Source organism: Tenrec ecaudatus, chromosome 1, assembly GCF_050624435.1.
Source record: "Tenrec ecaudatus isolate mTenEca1 chromosome 1, mTenEca1.hap1, whole genome shotgun sequence".
In the NCBI taxonomy this organism is placed as follows: Eukaryota; Metazoa; Chordata; class Mammalia; order Afrosoricida; family Tenrecidae; genus Tenrec; species Tenrec ecaudatus.
The window spans coordinates 248,017,282-248,037,624 of NC_134530.1; the positions used below are offsets into that span (position 1 = coordinate 248,017,282).

The 20,343-nt window shown below is 39.1% G+C and overlaps 1 protein-coding gene across 1 annotated transcript in view; it reads left to right on the forward strand.

Moving 5' to 3' along the window:
* The window catches only part of DNAH14 (dynein axonemal heavy chain 14), a 419,312-nt gene that overhangs the window by 247,785 nt on the left and 151,184 nt on the right, over positions 1–20,343 (forward strand). Inside the window, exons 45-50 of the mRNA XM_075542667.1 lie at positions 3,703–3,764; positions 5,193–5,377; positions 12,058–12,186; positions 15,242–15,379; positions 16,438–16,605; positions 17,486–17,656. Coding sequence (XP_075398782.1) covers positions 3,703–3,764; positions 5,193–5,377; positions 12,058–12,186; positions 15,242–15,379; positions 16,438–16,605; positions 17,486–17,656 — 853 coding nt within the window. The remainder of the gene's footprint in view (positions 1–3,702; positions 3,765–5,192; positions 5,378–12,057; positions 12,187–15,241; positions 15,380–16,437; positions 16,606–17,485; positions 17,657–20,343) is intronic.

Sequence of the window (20,343 nt, forward strand, 5' to 3'; positions counted from 1 at the left end):
GGAGCAACAGAGGAGTGGCAAATGAGCATTGTCAAGAGCCAGAGGGTGGTTCTCACCTAATCTGCTGTCAATTTAAGGATTAAGAGTGTAGGGGTGGAGTCTAGTCTGTCGATCTGGAGATAGCTAATGAGACTTCTGTGGATGTGGCCTTCTCCTGAGAATTCTGGGAAATCTGGTACTTCCTCCTTGGAGGCAGAAGATACCTCTCTCTCTCTCTCTCTCTCTCTCTATATATATATATATATATATATTATATATATATATATATATATATATATATCTTTCTCTCTGCTACTCCCTGGGAGACACTGTAGAAGTCAAGCCACATGGATGCAACCAGACCTCTGAAGCAGGAGAAGCCACAGAGAGACCCCTGCCAGCACTGAGATGCTTACAATGCCACTGGATCCAAAGACTTTCTACCCACTGGCCTGTGATCTTCTGCATTTGGCATCATTGCATGTGTTTCATGAGTCTGAAGAGGACTTTATAGATTGATATCAGAAATATTGGCTAATATCGGACTTATGGACTTGATCTGGACTGGGCTGAAATGTTTTTTCAATGTTCAATTGCTCTTGTATAGAAGCCTCTCCCTTATACACATATGTGTGTCCATGGATTTGTTTCTCTAGTCTACCCAGACTAACACACAGAGCAAAAAACCAGAACAATGAACTTCCCAGCACATCGAACAAGTAAAGTTGAGTACCTCCAGGCACGGAGTGCTCCTCAGGATTGTAATTGAGGGAGTGAGGTTTGCTGATTCTTTGCAGCTAGAGCTGAGCACGTTCCAGCTGAGACTATGACAAATGCCTTTGGGCATTTATTGGCACCCCCTAAGAGAACCTGTAACATTGCCAGAGTAGGGGGAAGGCCAGGCCAAGACACTGAGGGTCATTAAGTGACCAGGCTGCACTCACCGCAGAGAAGAGGCTGTTCTAACTGCATCCTAAGCATTTCTCACCTGAATAGTAACCTATTCACTTCCCTCATGAAGCCCATAATTATATGGTCTGGGATTGTAGCCCTAGCAATTACCGAGCCTAGCTGAGAAGTAGAGCGTACTGTGGGAGAGCCCTTTGGTTCCGGACTTTAAGAAGTTTGAATGACGGAGGCATGGCTGGCACAGCCTGGGCAGCTGATGCTGATTATGCTGATCCTCTTCCTCTCCCCTTGTGTAACCAGAGGAAATCAGACACCTCCTCCACTTCACATGGCCTTTCACAGCGATTCATTAAAAACCTGCGGTATGCAGATAGTACAGTCTTGCTTGCTGAGAATCAAGAAGACCTAAGCACTTATTGATAAAGACTACAATTCAATCTAAAGAAAGCAAAAATCCTTATAACTTGACCCATAAGCAACATCATGATAGAGTGAAGTTGCCAAATATTCTATTTTACTTAGATCCATAATCAAGGCTAATGGTAGCAGCGAAAAAAGATCAGAAGATGTTTTGCATTCGACAAATCGGCTGTGAATAACCCCTTTAGAGCATTAAAGAGTAAAGATGTCACTTTGGCAACTAAAGTGTACCTGCCACGAGCCATGATATTTTCAATCATCATAAAATCTGGACAGTGGATAAAGAAGATTGAACATGAATCCATGTATTTGAGTTACGATATAGGCAAAAGATACTGATCTATCAAAAACTGCCAAAAGAATGACAGAGAGAGAACAGATCTGTCCTGGAGAAAGTATAACCAGAATGCTCCCTGGAAGTGAGGATGGCAGAACTTGGTCTCAAGCACTTTGAACCTGTATCGGAAGGGGCATCTTTGGGGGACATCATGCTGGTGAAAGTAAAAGGTCGATGAAAAAGAGGAAGATCCTTAACAACGCGGATTGACACAATGACTGGAACAATGGGCTCAAACATAACAATTGTGAGAGTGGTAGAGGACCAGGCAGTGCTTTATTCTATTGCACATGAGTTTCTATACATCAGAACTGACCCAATGGCACCTAACCACATCAGTAACAATACTATGAAAACCAAAACCAGACACTGCCATTGAGTCCATGCTGACTCACAGCGACCCTACAGGGCAGGCTCGAACAGGCACTGAGTTTCCAAGACGAAATATTTAGGAAGTAGAAAAACCCGTCTTTCTTCCACAGAGTGACTTGTTGTTTCTCACCACTAGCCATGCTATCTAATGCACCCAACAATTCTAGCCACCCAATAATACTACATGTATACTCAGATATCTAATAAACACCTTAACCTTAATATAACCAAAACATAACTCCTACTTTTTCTTCTAACAAATCTATTATTTCTCCAGTGTCTCATTTCAATAGAAAAGACCCAATTGTTCAAGCCTAAACCCTAGAAACTATACTTGAATCCACTCCCCTATTCTCCTCACCAGCCCATCTCTAATAGCCCAATTATCAGAGATAATTTTGCCATTTTCCAGATTTCCATTTCCCCCTACCTCACATGCAATCTCCTACTAGTAGAGTCTGTTCTGTCTTCTCCATACATCTTGAATCACTCTATTTTCTTTTTTCTAATATTATCACCTTATTTCAAGCCAACTATACTACTGATTTTGGAATATATCCCTACCACACTTCAATAAGCCCTCTAAATCAGAACACTCATTTCTGAAATATTTCATACAATAAGAATCATTCCTTAATGCATTATTATAAAATGATAAATAATGGTGTCTTCCATCAAAGTCAATTGTCATAAAATAGTTCACACAGGTCTACATCCTAATTTGGTTAGCAGTGATGGGGACTTTAAAGGTCGTGAGCAGCCATGTAAGATGCATCTATTGCTCTCATCTTATCCAGAGCAAAGAAGAGTGATGAAACTTTAAAGACACGTGGAAACAATTAGTCAAATTGACTAATGGACCATGTAAGCATCAGTCCCCAGAACACTGAGACCAGAACTAGATGTTGCCCGGTTACCTCGATCAACTGCTCTGGAAAGGATCACAATAGAAGGTTCTGGATAGAGTTTGAGAAAAACGCAGAACAAAACTCAGATATTAAAGAGTCAGGCTTCCTGGTGGATAGAAACCGCCCCCCCCCAAAAAAAAAAAAACCAATAGCCCTAACCCTTCAGGTCTGAATGATCAACCATTTAAAATAAAATGGGTGACATTTACCAAGGACAAAGTTCAGAGGGTTAGGAAAGAAGGAAGGAATCGTGGAACCAGGAGACACAGGGAGGCAGTGAGGGGATTGCAAAGGATAACTTGAATTGTGGAATTGAAACTTGTGATCTACTCTATAAACCTTCACCTAATTCACAACAAATAGGTAAATAGCTGTCTGAAAAATTAAAAGTGGAAATTGGATTTTTTTAAATAGACAAACTATTTTCAATCAAAACAAAAAAATCCTAAAACCAAAAACAAAATAGAATGGGACTTTTGCTGAGTGACCCATAAGGCAACATGTATTTTATAAAAGGTCAAGGAACAATCCAGAGAAATAGAAATTTATCCAACTTATTCTTTAGAGTTAGTTTTGTTAAATTTAAGTATAAACTCCACTAGTACCACAAATTTTATCTGTAAAAAGGTTAACCTGGGGAGGGGAAGTACTTGTTTTCTTACAGAAAAGGAAATTCAGATTAATTCTGCATGTTACTTTCTTTTTTTCCTTGTTTTTCATGTGGCCACTATAGTAAATAAACTAATTTTGAATCCTCGAAATATTTTATTCCAACAGCCTGAAACAAAATATCAGCATCTTGTTTTCTGAAACTCATAAGTCAGTAACTGGAAATTCAGGTAAGTAAAGCAGTATAAACCATTTCAAAACCTCAACTGTAGGCACTTCTTTTCATACAATCAGAAACCTATGATTATTTTTTTTAATTTTGGGGGGAGTTATAGAAAATATGTTGGTAAGCTACTCAAAGAACTTCAGCATTCAAAACACTAAGTTGTAATTTTTTTAATGCAAGAAAGAAAAACTGAAAATTAGGTGGTACACTCGCCAATTGTTCCGTAAGCTGCTGCTATTGTTGGCTACTGGGCAACCATTCAGGGGGATTCCTGGTGAGCCCTGTGGAAGTAGGCACTGGTGGTGCAGAAAAGAATGAAGCCTTCAGTATGCCACATGGAAAAGTAGAATCCTATCATTGCTCCACCAGTCCTCTCAAACTGTCCCACCTTATAAAAAGATGGAATGCTTATAGTTCACCCAAAAAAGTTGATTCTCTGGCATATCAATGGAATCACAGACTAAGTCTAGAAATAAAGAAGTGTCTATTTTACTCTCTAATGCTTTTAAAAATAGAAAATAGCACAATAGAAATATTGAGAAGGATTTAGGAGTGCTCCAATCAGGTTACATAATAGAAACACCTATGTTGTGGTTGTTAGGTGCCATCTATAGATCTCAAAAGTTCTGGAAGTATTGTAGTTTGGGGAGCAGCAACTTCATGTCTCAAGGAGAAAATAATAGGATGTCTCCAAGATCATTGTGAACATCAAAAAGAGACTGCACAATTCCTGCCCGAAGTGGTTTTGGTTATGATGTTACTTCCAAGTTGATACAGCTCCATCACAAATAACCCTCTGAATGATCAGCACTCAGGGAATATACCCCAGTTTTCGTTCTGTTGGAGAACATAGCTGTGCACTGTTTTTAGATTTATAATGTCATTTCATTATAAATATAGTATATTGGAAAGTGCTGAGCATTTTAGAAGCATGAAAAGTGTAACATCTCTGTTATGTGTCTTTATCTTGAATAATCGATAGAGGACTCTCTGGGCTTTATGCTTTTATTTGGCTATCGGTGCCAAGGAACACTTTGCCCCAAAAAAGTAAGGAAATATTTAGAAGAATTTCAATATCGGAGCACCTGCCCTCACTGATTTGTACTCGGTACCATTTGCTTTAAAATGACATGACCTGGCTATCGTTGAGTTGATTCTGAGTCCTGGCGGCGCAGTGGGTTCTGAGCTGGGCTGCTGGTAACAGCCACCCGCCACTCCATGAGAGAAAGATGAGCCATTCATCTCACTTACAGATCGACAAACTCCGAAACTCACAGGGGCCATTTTCCTCGGCCCTGTTGGTCTCCATGAATCAAAATTAATGATGTTGGTAGAGTAAAGTTAAATAATTTTCAAATTTTATACCTCAAAATAAAGCCAACAATATGAAAGAGTTCTTAATTTGTTTTTCTTTGCATATTAGGCCTTACAGATATGACTATGAAAAAGCCAGAAGTTAAAACGAGTGAAATAACATTTAAAAATATTAATAAGGGGGTTATTGTCTCAAGAATAAATTTTAGCATCAATATAACAACTGCAAAAACCAAGGAGATGATTCTTAAGAAGCTAATAAGAAGAAGTAAAGACACTCTTGGAGCACCAAAAAACAACAGAGTAAGCACATCCCAAATTGTTGACTAACCTTTAAATACTATGCAAGGAATACATTTCCTTATTTTAATGAATACTAATACATTTTACAAGATAAGTACAACCTATACTCCCCAACAATCTTTGAATATTTCGTTTATAAATAGTGAAAGTTTTGGTTTTCAAATCAACATCATCCTATTGCCAACATAATAAATTCTACTGATTGACAATTACTGAAGCCAAGGAATCTACTGTACTCTGGATAAAACCTAAAAGAAAACTGGAAAATGAGCTTGGTAGCTACCATTGTGTAGCCACATATAACATTGTCCCCCTGTCACAAAAGTTGGAGTTACAGGAAACGTGATACCCAGAGACTCAGGGAAAGACTTTATAGCCTTGCTATACCTCAGGCAGCAACTACTTTCTTAAAATAGCGTTGGGTGTTCCCTATTCTTACTCTTTGTCTGTCTGGTGCATTGTTTATTTACTGCTCCTTGGTTGAACCAAACTCTCTGTTGCCATTGAAACTTACAGTAAATGGATTGAGTTCTCTCAAGAATAAAAGTCAATGCATATAGACATAGGTATAATAAAGACATTTCTATCAGGAGGATGGTCCATAAAGGTGCAGAAAGGTAGGCAAGCCAATTCTGGCTCAAGTCTGTGGATGAGATACTAAGCTGGACATCTCTCCTGACTCATGCGGCTTCTGGGGCTAGGGACCGAGGAAGAAGGAAGATGAACCACAAGGCAGGAAAATAAAGCAGGCTGACCATGGCTGGTAGATGCAGAGGCAGATCGGCAGGTCAGATGTTAAGTTATGATGACACCCAGTGTCGGCAAGCAATATGGTAGGTTGCTTAGTAGCTCCCAGGGCTGGCAGGCTACATGGTGGGCCACCTGACCAGGTGCAAAGAGCCAGACACAGGATCTAGGTCAGCAGGAAGAAAAGGATTCTCTATGGTGTCTTTTAATATACATGTGGTAGGCCACACTCTCAAAGAGACAACATCAGACTGTGACCTGAATAATCTTCCAACAACTACTTGCTACATTGTGCTTGGTCACATTATAGGGGAAGCTCCTTGGGAACTCTAGAAGTTAATCCCTTCAGGCATCGGAGCATTTTAGAGCTTTGGTTGATCTTGTTATTGAGAATATGCACAACAAACGCATACACAGAAGTTTCTACCTGTAGAGTTCAGTGTCGTTGCTTACATTCTTAGAGCAGTGCAATCATTCTTGCCCTCATTTTCTGAGCTGTCCCTCCCCATTACCATAAACTCACTACCTGCTAAATTTTCTATTTAATCCTTTTAGTTGATGTTGTCAATTTCATCCACATTAGATAGCTCTTAAAAGAATATAATACTGAAGAAATATATTCTTTACTAGGTAAGCTAAACCACCGTTTTGTTTTAAGAAGATTTCAGGGAATATTTTTGGTTTAATGTTTAAAGATTATCTCATCTCAGGGGAATAGTTTAAAGCATACAATCTTAGCTCCAGAAAGTCTGAAGTCTAGGAGAGACTGACATTCTGTTCTGTATTTCCCTCCTTTTGAACATGATTTTTCTATAGAATTTTTCATCAAGATGTTCAATGGTAATACCTGGGCACCATCTAATTCTTCTGGTCCCCTGGCAAAGGAGAGAGTTGTTCATGGAAGCAATTGGCAGCACATTCCATTTCATTCCTCTCTTCTTCACTCTCCTTCCTCTGTTTCTTCAGTTGAAGGGAAACCAATGGTGCCTTGGATGGCTGCTGACAAGTTTTTAAGACCTCATGCACTATACAATAGGAGGTACAACAGAAGCACATTATTATGCCAATTAACTGGGATATCACATGAAAGCATGACCCTAGATCTCCAAACCAAAAAATCAAATCCCATAGGTTTGGAGATATACATAAACAGCCTCACCAGTTACTCTTATTTTGCTTTTTGGTCTTTGTTGTAAAGGTATTTGTGTTAGGCTGGGTTGACTAGAGAAACAAATCCAATGACATTCATATATATAAGAAAGAGCCTTATATGAAGACATAATTATATATCAAGAATGTGTCCCAACCCAGTCCAACTCAAGTCCATAAATCCAATTCTAGCTCCAAAGTCCCTCCTCACACTCATGCAGCCACGTGCAGTGTGCAGAATGCAGGAAGACCACAGGCCAGTTGGTGGAGAGCCGCGTGTATCCAAGGTCGGTGGAGGCATGGCAGGACTCAGGAAGCGCTCAGAGTCAGTGCCCAGGTCCCGGCAGGCAGCAAGGTAAGGGAGACAGGGGGAGAAAGGGAGCAGTTCTTAATGTCTCACATTCTTATACCATCAAGTTGTGACTTGAATGACAGATTTGACTGTACCTCTGCACTTTCATACATCTTCGAGTTGACATCAAATTATCTCACTACCACTTTAGCATATAAACTTTGCCAATTCCGCTGTTACAAGTGTACAATTGATTGACAGCACTACAGTAATTGGTGGTCCAACCCTAACCTTAACTGATCCAATTTCCCATGACCATAAACTCCCTTTCCCTCCAGCCCCTCTCATTCCTCGTAGCCATGAGTAAACTTTGGTCTCTACAGAGTTGCCTGTTATTGACATTTTGTATCGGTGAGTATTCCATTGTATGTGTGTACCGTATTTTGTTTATCTATTCATCCAGCGATGGGCATTCAGATTCTCTATTTGACTATTGCAAATAATGCCGCAATTTACCTTAATGTACCAGTATCTCTTTGAGTCTCTGCTTTAAAGTCTTCGGGTACAGTCCCAGAAGAGGACTTGCTGTGTCATATTAGATCACCGCCACTAGTCTGTCAAGCTTGTGATACTGTGGTGGCTGGTGTGTTGTGATGGGACTGAAAAGACGGGTTGTAAATCTTTATGGGAGAAGACAGGCTCATCTTTCTCCCACAGAACAGCTGGTTGGTTTCCAACGCCGACCTTGTAGTGAGCATCACAACTCTTAACCCTCGACACCTGGAAATTGAAGAAATACCTTTTGAAATGTTTTAACAAACTGATCTCGCACTAGAAGCACTCATTCATCTATGCCAAGAAGTTTGGATAACAGCTGCCTGGACAGCCAGTTGGAAAGAAAACTGGCCCAAAAGAATTCAGAAATTATGGAACAATATCATTAATATCACCTGCAAATAAAACATTGCTCATGATAGTTCCAAAATAGTTGCAGCAGTACGTTGACAAAGAGCTGCCAAAAATTCAATCCAGGTTCAGAAGAGGATATGGAATACGGAATATCATTTCTGGTGTCAGAGGAATCTTGGCTGAAAGCAGAGGATATCAGAAGATGTCTACTTGTTTTGTATTGACTACACAAAGGCATTCAACTGTGTGGATCATAACAAACGATGAATAACATTGCCAATAAATTCCAAAATACTGAATTGTGTTCATTGTGAACCTGTACATAGACCAAGAGGAAGTTGTATTAGGCCAGATTGACTAGAGACAATCCAGAGACAAGTCACATATGTGTAAGAAAGAGCTTTATGTCAAGAAGTAATTGTGAATCAGGAAAACATCCCAGTCCAACTCGAGTCCATAAGTCTGATACTAGTCTATAAGCCTCTCTTCAGACTCATGCAGCCATGTGCAAAGATGCAGGAATATCACAGGCCAATGGGAGCAAAGTCACGTGGTTCCAATGGTGGTAGACTCATCTCCTGGGCTCTGGCAGATACCAGATTGGCTCACCAGTAGGAAGGTGAAGGCAGAGTTAAAATCAGGCCAGGGGCTGACTGTGGAACAGAACATCAGTTGCTTATATGTAAGTTTAGGTTGAAGCTGAAGAAAATTAAAACAAGTAGACGAAAACCAAAATACAATCTTGAGCATATCCCACCTGAATTTTGAGACCATCTCAGGAGGATATTTGATGGATTGAACACTAATGAGAGGAACCTTGCAGGAGCGCATCCAGATCATTATTCGTGAAGAAAGCAAAAGGTTATTAAAACAACAAGAAATAAAGAAAAGACCAAAATGGATGTCAGAAGAGACTCTGAAACACGGTGTAATTAAAATAAGTGGAAGGGATAATCAAGTCAAAGAACTGAACAGAGAATGTTAAAGGTAGCTTGAAAGACAAAAACAACTATTGTAAGGGAATGTGCAGAGACCTAGAGTTCAAAAAGCAAAATGGAAGAACAAGGCTCAGTATACCTTAAAGTGAAAGAACTAAAGAAAAAAGTCAAACTTGAAAGTTGCCATGGACAAAATATTGAATGGTGCAGGAAACATCAAAAGAATGTGGAGGGAATGCACAAAGTCACTGTACTAAAAAGACTAGTCGAGAATCATTTCAGGAGGTAGCAGGTGAGCAAGAGCCAATGGTTCCGAAGGAAGAAGTTCAAGCTGCATCAAAAGCATTAGCCAAAATTGAAATGAAATCCTTCAACTAGATGATGAAGTCCGGAATTGATGGGCTACCAGCTGATGTGTGCCAACAAGCTGATGGAGCACTGGAAGCACATACTTATCTATGCTGGGGAATTTGGAAGACAGCTACTTGGCCAATTGGCTGGAAGAGATCCGTATTTGTACTTGTTCCAAAGAAAGGTGATCCAACAGAATGCTCAAATTAGAGCACAGCATGATTGATGCCACCACATGCAAGCTGCCAAAGGTCCAGGCTAGATTCAGGAAAGGACATAGAAAAGGCGATATCATTGCTGATGTCAGATGGATCTGGTCTGAATGTAACAATACCAAAAAGATGTTTACTTGTGTGTTATTGGCTGTGCCAAAGCATTTGACTGTGTGAATCATAACAATGGATAACCTTGAGAAGAATGGAAATTCCAGCTAACTGGAGAAAAGTTTGAAGTTGTGGAGGATTTTGTCTTACTTGGACCCACAATCCATGTTCAGTAGGCAACAATTCATGAGATCAAAGATGGGTGGCGTTGGGGAAGTATGCTGCACAAGACCTCTCTAGACATTGAAATGCAGGGAGGTTACTTTGAAGACTAAGGCACCCTGACCCAAGCCATGGTTTTTCAATTGCCTCATATGGGTGTGACACTTAGACGCAGGAATAAGGAAGATCGAAGAAGAATCGATGCATTTGAATTGTGGTGCTGGTGAAAAATATTGGAAGCACCATGGACTGCCCAAAAAAGTCAAGGGAGTGTATGAGAAGTATGACCAGGGTGCTCCTGAGCAGCAAGGATGCCAAGATTTTGCCTTACATACTTTGGGCATGTTGTCAGTAGAGGTCAGTCCCTGGAGAAAGACATCATGTTTGGTAAAGTAGAAGGACAGTGAAAAAGAGGAAGACCCTCAGCAAGATGGATTGACACAGTGGCTGCATGATGGGCTCCAGCACAGGGCCAAAGGCGCGGGTGCTAACGGATAGGCAGTATTTCGTTCCATTGTGCATGGCTTGGAACTGACTCAAGAGCACCTAACAACAACGTTTTTACTTTGAGGGCCTTCATACATTTAAAATTTGTTTTTGTATTTGGCACTAGGCATCAAATTAGTTTCATTTTCTGCATGTGGAAACTCAATTTCCCCAACAATATTTATTGAAAGACTCCCCATCAAATGGCATTAGCATCCTTGTCAATATTCAGTTTACCATAGATGTGTACTTTATGGCTGGATTCTCAATCTATTTCATTTGTCTATATGTCTAATGTTATACCAGTATCAGACAATTTTGATTAAGGTTGTTGGGTAATCGGTTTTAAAATCAAGACATGTGAGTCCCACTTTGTTCTTCTCTCTCGATATTGATTCAGCTTTGGGGGAGCCTTTTGCCATTCCATGTAATTTTTGCTCCAAATTTCCCCTAAGTTTTATGAGGATTTGGGTAAACTGGATTGGTCTTTGCTTACATGGCAACTTTAGAGATTTTAAAGGAACAGTAATTCTGAAATCTAATTGATCAGTGTCAACTCTGCCTCAACTGACTTCATCAGACATAAAAGCACAAACAAAGGCAAGCAAGAAAATGTTAGTCAAATAAGTATTTCTGTAATCACTCAGTGTGTGACATAAAGTGGGAAACTGAGTATCTTATTTAGAAATGTATCTGCACTTACCGATCAGATAATTTGATGGCTCTTTGTATATTTTTAACCTCTTACTTTACCAAAATTAGCAAAACCTAAAGGCCTAATGTAGATAGACACTATAATGAATGTATTTCAGAGCATAGTATTTGGAAATGTGCTAACACAGGTCTAAAAAATTGATGTGTGTGTGAATTGTATGCTGATTATTAAAGAGAGCAGCATTTGCAACAGAATTTCAGAAGTCTAATTCCAAATGATAGTGCTATTCCTAAACCAGGGTATGTATGAAATAACCACCGAAATACCTAGAACAGTGCCTCACTCACTCAATAAGTGAGTGTTAAGTGAATAATTCTCCTTTGTAATAATCATCATTAGAGTACATTATCCAGCATCAAATGAATTTATAACTATTCCTCAACGTAACTATCATAACTCTCTAGAGTGTGAGTAGAGTTTCTGCTATTTTTAAACTTAACATTCTCTAAAACCATATCTTCAGAAATGATTTTCATATATACATTTTAATGCAAAAATTGCTGTGTTATTGCATATAATTTTATTTTTATATTATAACATAATTAATATTCCTAATTCAGAATTCCAAGAAAGGGAGCATAATTTTTCTAACTTTTGTCTTCCTTAAGATTGTAATATTTATTGATGATCTGAATATGCCAGCATCAGAGAAATACGGAGCCCGACCACCATTGGAATTGATCAGACAATTATTAGATTTGGGAGGGATTTATGATACTGAAAAAATTGTATGGAAGGTACAGTATACATATTTTATTCACTTAAGTATTATTATTTAACCATCCATTAGATATTAAATTAGATAAGAAATTTAGCAAGCCTGTGGTTTGCAATCCTAAATTAACATAGCCAATCACATCTTTGAAATTTAGCAAAGTCTCATAGGGTCATAGGAATTCTATTTTTAGTAGGCTAAAATCTTAATGAAATTTTTAAGTATGCCCCAGAAGTTTAGTTTCTGAGGCAAATAATTCTCACTATTGTTAACCGCATTAATAATTCATCAAGAACTTTAATGCAAAAGCAATAACCAAGTGAAAGAGATGTGAAAATGGGGACTAGCAATATACATCCTTAACCTCTCTCTATAAGACCTTCTACATCTTCATCTTCTAGGGCATAAAGCAAGGATTTTCTGAGTACAAGGGTTAGTCAGTAAGTATTGCTACTCGAGTTCTAGATTCACTCTAAGCAAAGCCTGTCCAAACATGTTTCTGTAGTCCGAGGATGGCTGCAGGCAAGTTCACTCGGTAAAACATTGGTCTGCGTCGAGTTAGAATGCCTGCAGAAAGGTCCAATCAGAGCAGTGGATTACAAGGCAGTCTTGGCAGTTCAATTCAAGGCAGGGAGATCACCTCAGAAGGTTATTGTAAGTGTTTTTAGGATCTCAAGGGGGTAGGAACACTCATGAAGAAAACTGGACATTGCATTTGTAAGACAAAGGCCAGCAAAGATGCGCCCAGGAGTTCATTTCCATCAAAAAGCTGCCTCTACTCATTCTACAAGCAGAGCCAGAGCTCTCCAATGAGAATTTGGTTTGTCGGGAAACCTAACCCCTGTAACTCTGATCTTGCTTAGTTAGGCTGATTTTTATTCACCAAACGTCAAAGAACATTTTAGAGAAACACTATTGGAGTCCCACAAGGATGTCGTTATGCTGTGGTGGAAATCGGAGAGTGCAGAATTCGGTAGGGAAGGGTTAGATGGATGGAAATCCTGCTTTCAGAAGTATATGGATGTAGATGGCAGAACTGTCAACAAACAATATCTTCACTATTTGATGTTTTTGTTTAGTTCTTCTGAATTGACCCTAATACAGATAGTTTTCTGATTACAAATGGCTCCAATCCTAAATCTCTAAGTCAAAGTTGTACATAAATCAGAACAATTAGGCTTGTGTCTAGCAGTGTTTTGTCTAACATCAATCAGTTAAATGCATGTCTTACAATGTAATATATAGTATGCTTTTCTATGTTTAAAAAAAATTAAACATTTCCAGATACATTAAAATATGTTCAGTATCATAATACAATAATAATAATGTTTTGATATGCATTAAAAATAGCTCTCATTTTTTATTATGAACCAGTATATGTACCTTGAATTTTTAAACGGTCTTTACGGGCTTGATTCCTAACTATGGGTTGTATTTAAATCAGATATTCATAGCAAAGTAAAAAAAAATCCCATTGGATAAAAGTCATGTACTTATCTCAATATATGAAAATGTTTGGAAAAATTCATAATTCATCCATGATTAAAATTTCTTAGCTTTAAAAGACTAATCATTGTAAATATTTCATCACATGAACCAAATACGAATGGCTTAAATTTTAAAAAGATATAATCAGATGCACTTTTCTCCTTCGAATGCTTGTCTAAAATTAATTTAATTGGTACATTTGGAAATCAAGACTTGTGTTGTAATTCAGTGTTTGCTTATTTGCATCTATTTTATTTCTTCTCTGAAAATCACAAGCCCATAACTGTACTAGTTAAACTTCTTGGTTCTCAGTTTCCTTATTTGTAGAATCACATCTTTTGATTACTAACAGTCTCATGTCTCAGATCAATCTGGGCCTACAATTCTGGATGAGACACACTGGCTGGTGAGTAGCATCACCTGACATTAGTCAGACTGAACCAACCATCAACCCAAAGCAGAAAGAATCCAGCTACAAGCCACTAGGAGACAAGTCAGGAGACTACTATAAAAAAAAAAAATGCTGGGGATGCATCTGGAATATACAGCCTAGAGACGTTCCCCAAGTTGATGAGAAAATTGCAGCTGAAGACTTTTTATGGGATTTCGGTGGGCTTGGGGATAGGACGGTCTGTTATTGGTAGGGACCACCATCAAGCAGGTTCCAACTCAAAGTGAGCTTTACACAGTAGAGCCAAGCACAGCCTGGCCCTGTCCCATCATGGTCAAAGTACATGAGGAAAAAGTCACATCATCCTCCATTCTAAGGAGCATTCTAACTATACTTTTTCCAACCCAGATTTATTTGTTCATTCCTCCAACAGTCCATGGTACATTAAATGTTCTTGACCATACTCACACCCTGGGCTGCGATCTGCATGGTCAGCCGCTGGAAACTACCAAAGGTGGGCAGGAGAAAGGCTGGGCCTTCTACTCTCTTGTAAACATTAGTCTCAGAACCCCACAGGGGTCGCTGTGAGTCAGCACAGACTAATGGCAGCGATCTGGTTGGGGTTTCACCACCCTATAAGTCAACGACATCGATTGTTCTTCTGTCTGCCTGATTCATTGTACAGTTTCCACATCGTGTATGGGCACAGGCAGGAACGAAGATGTCAAAGGCATCCCATTGTAAACAGGCTAGCTTCCCTGGATTCCACCCTGCTCTGCAATGCTGGGGTGCTGTGAAATGCCAAATAGAAGTTCTCGGGTAAACGGGCATCTCATCGGGAGTCCGTGCTGACCACTGTGGCAACATAATCCAGGCTCTTCTTAGTTCATACTTATCACCAGAACCCTCAATGCCGCATGGCTTATTTTCCAGTGATTGCTTTTTAAATGAACTATCCCTGATATTTTGTAGAAATAACCTGTCTTGAAGTTACACTTTAGGATGGACTCCTTCTTAAAAGATAAATTTATTATCATCATTTTTATACGACAGTGAAAAGTAATCCATGTATACTGTCTTTCTTAACCTTCTAGGCGAAGTATTTTAAAATCCCTTGTCCATTTGTGGCAAGGAAGGTCAAGATTTTACTTGGGGCAGAGACATTTAGCTACTGTCTTGCTTTTTATCCTTCCCACAGAATATTCAAGACCTCTCTCTGGTCGCAGCTTGTGTCCCGCCCATTGGGGGCAAAGATATCAGCCCACGCCTACTCAAGCACTTCTCCACACTGGTGCTGCCTCATCCTCCACAGAGTGCCTTGAATACTATTTTCCAGGTAAAACGTACAGTCCATGTTCTAATGAAATGAGACACTAGTCCAAGGAAGACTTGTAACCACTCACTGCTTAAAGAAAATTCTCTTAAAGAGATGAATTTTATTCTCCCCATATTTTCTGGCCTCTCGTTAAAATGTGTCTCGGTCAAAAATAATAATAACTTGGTGGTGTTTTGTTTGTGTTTTTGCTGGATTGATGCCAGAACTGATTTGTTACTTCCATTGCCCTTGGTAACAAAAGAAAACACTGAGAGAAGGAATTCATATTGTTAAAAAAGGCTCAAGTTGAAATGGAGTTTGATAAGAAAAATAAATCTAATGCAAGATTAGGAAATTCTTCCAAACCAATCATAGGGATTTTTCTTCTTTACACTATAAATTTTCAAGATTATTTTTTAATTTGTTTTTTTTTAATCACTTAGTAATTCTGAGGCAGGTGATCAACAATCCACACCTCAAGCAAGCCTGATTTAGAAGGTCGCACAGAAGGTAGTTGTGTTTCCTGACACTGCTAAAAACACCTACCAGGGAATTGAGTGGTGGAGACGTTCCAATTTACCTGGCATGCTCCTAAAAAAATAACTAACTGCCACTGAGTTGATTTTGACTCCTAGAAACCTGATAGGACAGGGTAGAGCCGGCCTTATGGGTTTCTGAGACCCATTCTTTACAGGAGTAGAAAGCCTCATCTTTCTCCTGCAGTGACACATGGTTTGGAACTGCTGGCCTTGCAGTTAGCAGCCCAATTCGAAACTCCCTACCACATCACCCAGGCTCCTGACATGCTCAGGTGTGGGGCATTACATGGTCCCCAGAGAGCATGTCGCTCACACCTCTAGACCATGCAACAAATTCAGGTTCGCGATCCTTGCCCCCAATTAGCAACACCCAGGGTTTCTTTTATAGTCTACTTTCCTGTTTTAAATTGATTGTGTTTATGAACCTTTCCAATTAAAGTAATCCCCTACTATAGTGTGTAAGTCTCTAGTGAAGCATCACCAGAAACCGTCTAACCTTCGATGTTTTTGCAAACTAAATGATAACATTTCTCTTTAAAGACTCATTTGGAACTGTATTTCTCCATCAATAACTTCACATCTGAAGTTCAGAAAAGTAAGGACCAACTCATATGCTGTTCCCTTGCTATCTACTACCAAGTGCGTCAGAGTATGTTGCCCACCCCAACCAAGTGCCACTACATATTCAATCTCCGGGATGTTTTCAAGGTTTGTATCCAAATTCATTCTCTGATCTCAAAACGTTTACATGTCAGTTTACTTACTAAATTCACAGTGCCTCTACATATTTCCTTCTTACTCATGGATGTTGTCAACATTATACAGTTAAAGGGGGAGGAAGAGTGGAATTCTGGTTTGTTTGGTTGAAAACAATGTCATTAATTTAGAGAGAAGGCAGCAATGACATGACTGGTCATGATGGCTAAGATTTTCAGCAGAGAAAAAGGAAAGGATATTATGTAATTTGGGCCTTGCTTTATTTCTAAGTCTTTATTGTAACTCTCAAAATTAAAACCATGGATGAATGTTGTAAGCATGCAGTTTCAGAAGCTGTATCTTTCATACCAGGGAATTATGCAAATAATGCTGATTTAGTTAAGTCATCAAAGTTGATCAAATACATTTCCAAATTGCAATGTTAAGTAGAACAACACATAAATTTAATATGCTTATTCTCCTGTGGGACTTCATCCCAAATAGTATATATAATCTTTGAAAATGAGTTATAAGTTTTTTAGAACATATAAAGGAGGCCCTACCAGTCCCCTGCCTCCATACCAGTACCAGTACCAGTACCAATATCTGAGCAGTCTTGTACCTGCCCAGGCTAGCAAGATTTTCAGTAGAGACGCTAAAACCTCTCCATAATCCCTCCTCTATAGGTGATTCCATGCTTACCTAGATTCATAACTTTATGCATCTCATCACAAATTTATGTTGTCACTTATAGACATTGGCCCTTTTTACCTTGACTAGTTGCTTCTGCTTTTATGAACGTCATCCAACAAAATTATGACTCTGTTTCATATGGTACTTTAAAAAATTGCCCGGCTGATGTTTTAAACTGTTATTTTTACATCCCTAACAGCTTCTTCTCGGCCTGCTGCAAGCTGACAAGGCCGTTATTAACTCTAAGGAGATGGCCGCGCTGTTCTTTGTGCATGAAGCCACCCGAGTGTTCCATGATCGCTTAATTGAGCATACCGATAAAGGGCTTTTCTATCAATTTCTTTCAAGGGAACTTAAGAACTACTTTCAAGTAAGCTTACATTTCAAAATTTATCTTAAATGGAGTTTGGGGTGAAAACGTTATTCTAGAAAAGTATCAGTGAAAGAGCTTTATCTTATTTATAATGCCATATTTCTCCTTAAAATATGAGTGTAGCCTGATATGATAGAAATTATGGGGACTGTATGCCTTTGCTTACATTTTTACTTTAAACTGCTCATTTTTCTCCAAGACTAGCAGAAATGTACACTCTCCTGAGACTTCAGTGAGACTCCTTGTGCCTCTCTATCTTGCTAAATTTGTTTTCTTCAGTGTTCATCTTTCATCCCAGATCACAAAAGAAAATGTTTCAACACGCTGAAAGGATTGTGAGTAAATGGTGCATAGATTCTGAATGAGCACAATTAAATATTCTGGAATTTCCATTCTTCTCATGCCTACCCATCATTTGCTGTTGGCCACAGAGTCCAATGCCTTTGCCTAGTAAACAAAACACAAGTACACATCTTTCTGGTATTCTCTGCTGTCCATAAACATTCATCTGACATCAGCAATGATATTTCTTGTTCTACATCCTCTTTTGAATCCAAACTGAACCTCTGACAGTTACCTGGCAATGAACTCCTACAACCATTGTTGAGAGATCTTCAGCAACATTTCCTCTTGTATGTGAAACCAGTGATATTGTTCTGTAATTTGAGCATTCTGTTGGGTCATCTTTCCTTGGTATGGGTCCAAATATGCATCTTCTCCTATCAGTTGATCAGGTAACGTCTTCCAAATTTCTTGGCATAGACAAGTGAATGCTTCCGGTGTTTCATCAGCTTGTTGAACTGATTTATTCCATCAATTCCTAGAGCCTTGTTTTGGGCTAATGTTTTCAGTGTAGCTTGGATTTCTTCCTTCAGTACCATTGGTTCTTGCTCATATGCTAACTCTTGAAATGGTTGAATATCAACTGGTTCTTTTTTGGTAAAGTGACTCTGTTTACTATTTTCATCTTATTTGGATGCTTTCTGCATCGTTTAATATTTTGATACAGTCTTTGCTCTCTGTGTCTTCTCTCCTTCTATACATTCTCTGATTTTTATATTCACTAGCTCAGTCACTGGCATTACCACCCAAGCCTCTTGGAGCATCAGCTGTTTTTTCAGAAGAGCATCAATTTGGTCTCCTCCCTTCCCCTCAAGCCCATTTCAAATTCATGACCTCACTCTGTGATGCTACTGTTTTGATATTTGTTCAATTTATTCTCTTCTTTCTATCCACTGACATTTATCCTGGTTCACGCTTTTGTGGTTTCTCATCTAGATTCTAACAAATCTCCCTGACACCAATCTGGCCCTCCTAGTTAATGCATAATGCTTAATGCATAACATTTTCACAGTGAGATTCATAAAGTCTTAAAATAAAGTACAAATTCCTTGACATTGTAAATAAGGACCTTCATGATGAGGCCCATGCCTACTAGCTCTCCTCAGTCCCTACTCATTTCACCTGACCTGGTCTCTTTTGCTTCTGCCTTTCCTCCTGAAAGTCTCTTCCCCTGCATCAACCTTGGCCATCCTTGGCAGCCACCTCTTTTCCAGGTTAAGTACTCCTTTTGTGTATACCCATAAGATCATGGACTTTCCGTATCAGACAGTTGATCATAATGTAACTACCTCTTTCTCTCCAATCTATGAATCCTGGAGAACAAACTCACTGTTTTTTCTTATCTAAATCCACAAATTTTATCATCTTGCTTTACCCCCAGTTGGCACTTAATAAATATATTTGGAATGAGTGAGTAAATAAAGGATGGAATGAAGGACTAGTGAGACTTTGCTAAAATAATCACCTAGAGAGAGCTCATGACTACCTCAGGAGAAGTCCCTAAACACTCTATAAGTGTTATTTTTAAATACTCTATAAGTATTATCAGACTAAGAAATATAGAGGCAGTAGAAAATGAGCAAACAATGACTATGGAAAAGTCCAGAATCTTGAGTCTTCCATTAGCAAGAGTCAGCTCCATGGACAATATATTACCCCCAATAAAAGACCATATTATCCAAACCTATAGATGCAAATTATTTCTCTGAGAATTTTTAAGCAGTATCATTTTATTGGTATTTTGTATTTCTCTTTTTGAATACAAGATTATAACACTAATAATAGTCACCACCACTTGCCTGTCAGTTTGTCATTCTGTTGTGGTTTATACGTTGCTGTGATGCTGGAAACTCTGCCACTGGTATTTCAAAGACCAGGAGGATGACCCATGATGGACAGGTTTCAGTAGAGTTTTCAGATGGAAACACGAGGAAGAAGGACCAAGCTGTCCAGTTCTGAGGGATTAGCCAGGAAGCAGTGGAACAGCGCAGCACTGGGCGATGGGGCCCTCGTGACTGGAAGGCCTGCAAAGTAGGAACTGGAGGCACAAGTATTTGCATTGGTTGCTAAAACACAGCTTAGCAGTTCGAACCCACCCAGCCACTCCACAGAAGAGAGCCCTGGCAAACTGCTACCCTAACAGTCGTAACCCAGAACACCATATGGAGCTGTTCTGCTCTCTAGAACGGGGTTTCACCTGTTCATGGGCGAACTCAGTGGCAGCTAACACAAAGGGAAGGTATTTTTACATTTTTTTTCAGGTTGGCCAGTAGGATTTTAAAATGTTATTTCCACAACAGGAATTATTAACCTAAAACCCAAACCTCCAAGTATTCATGTTT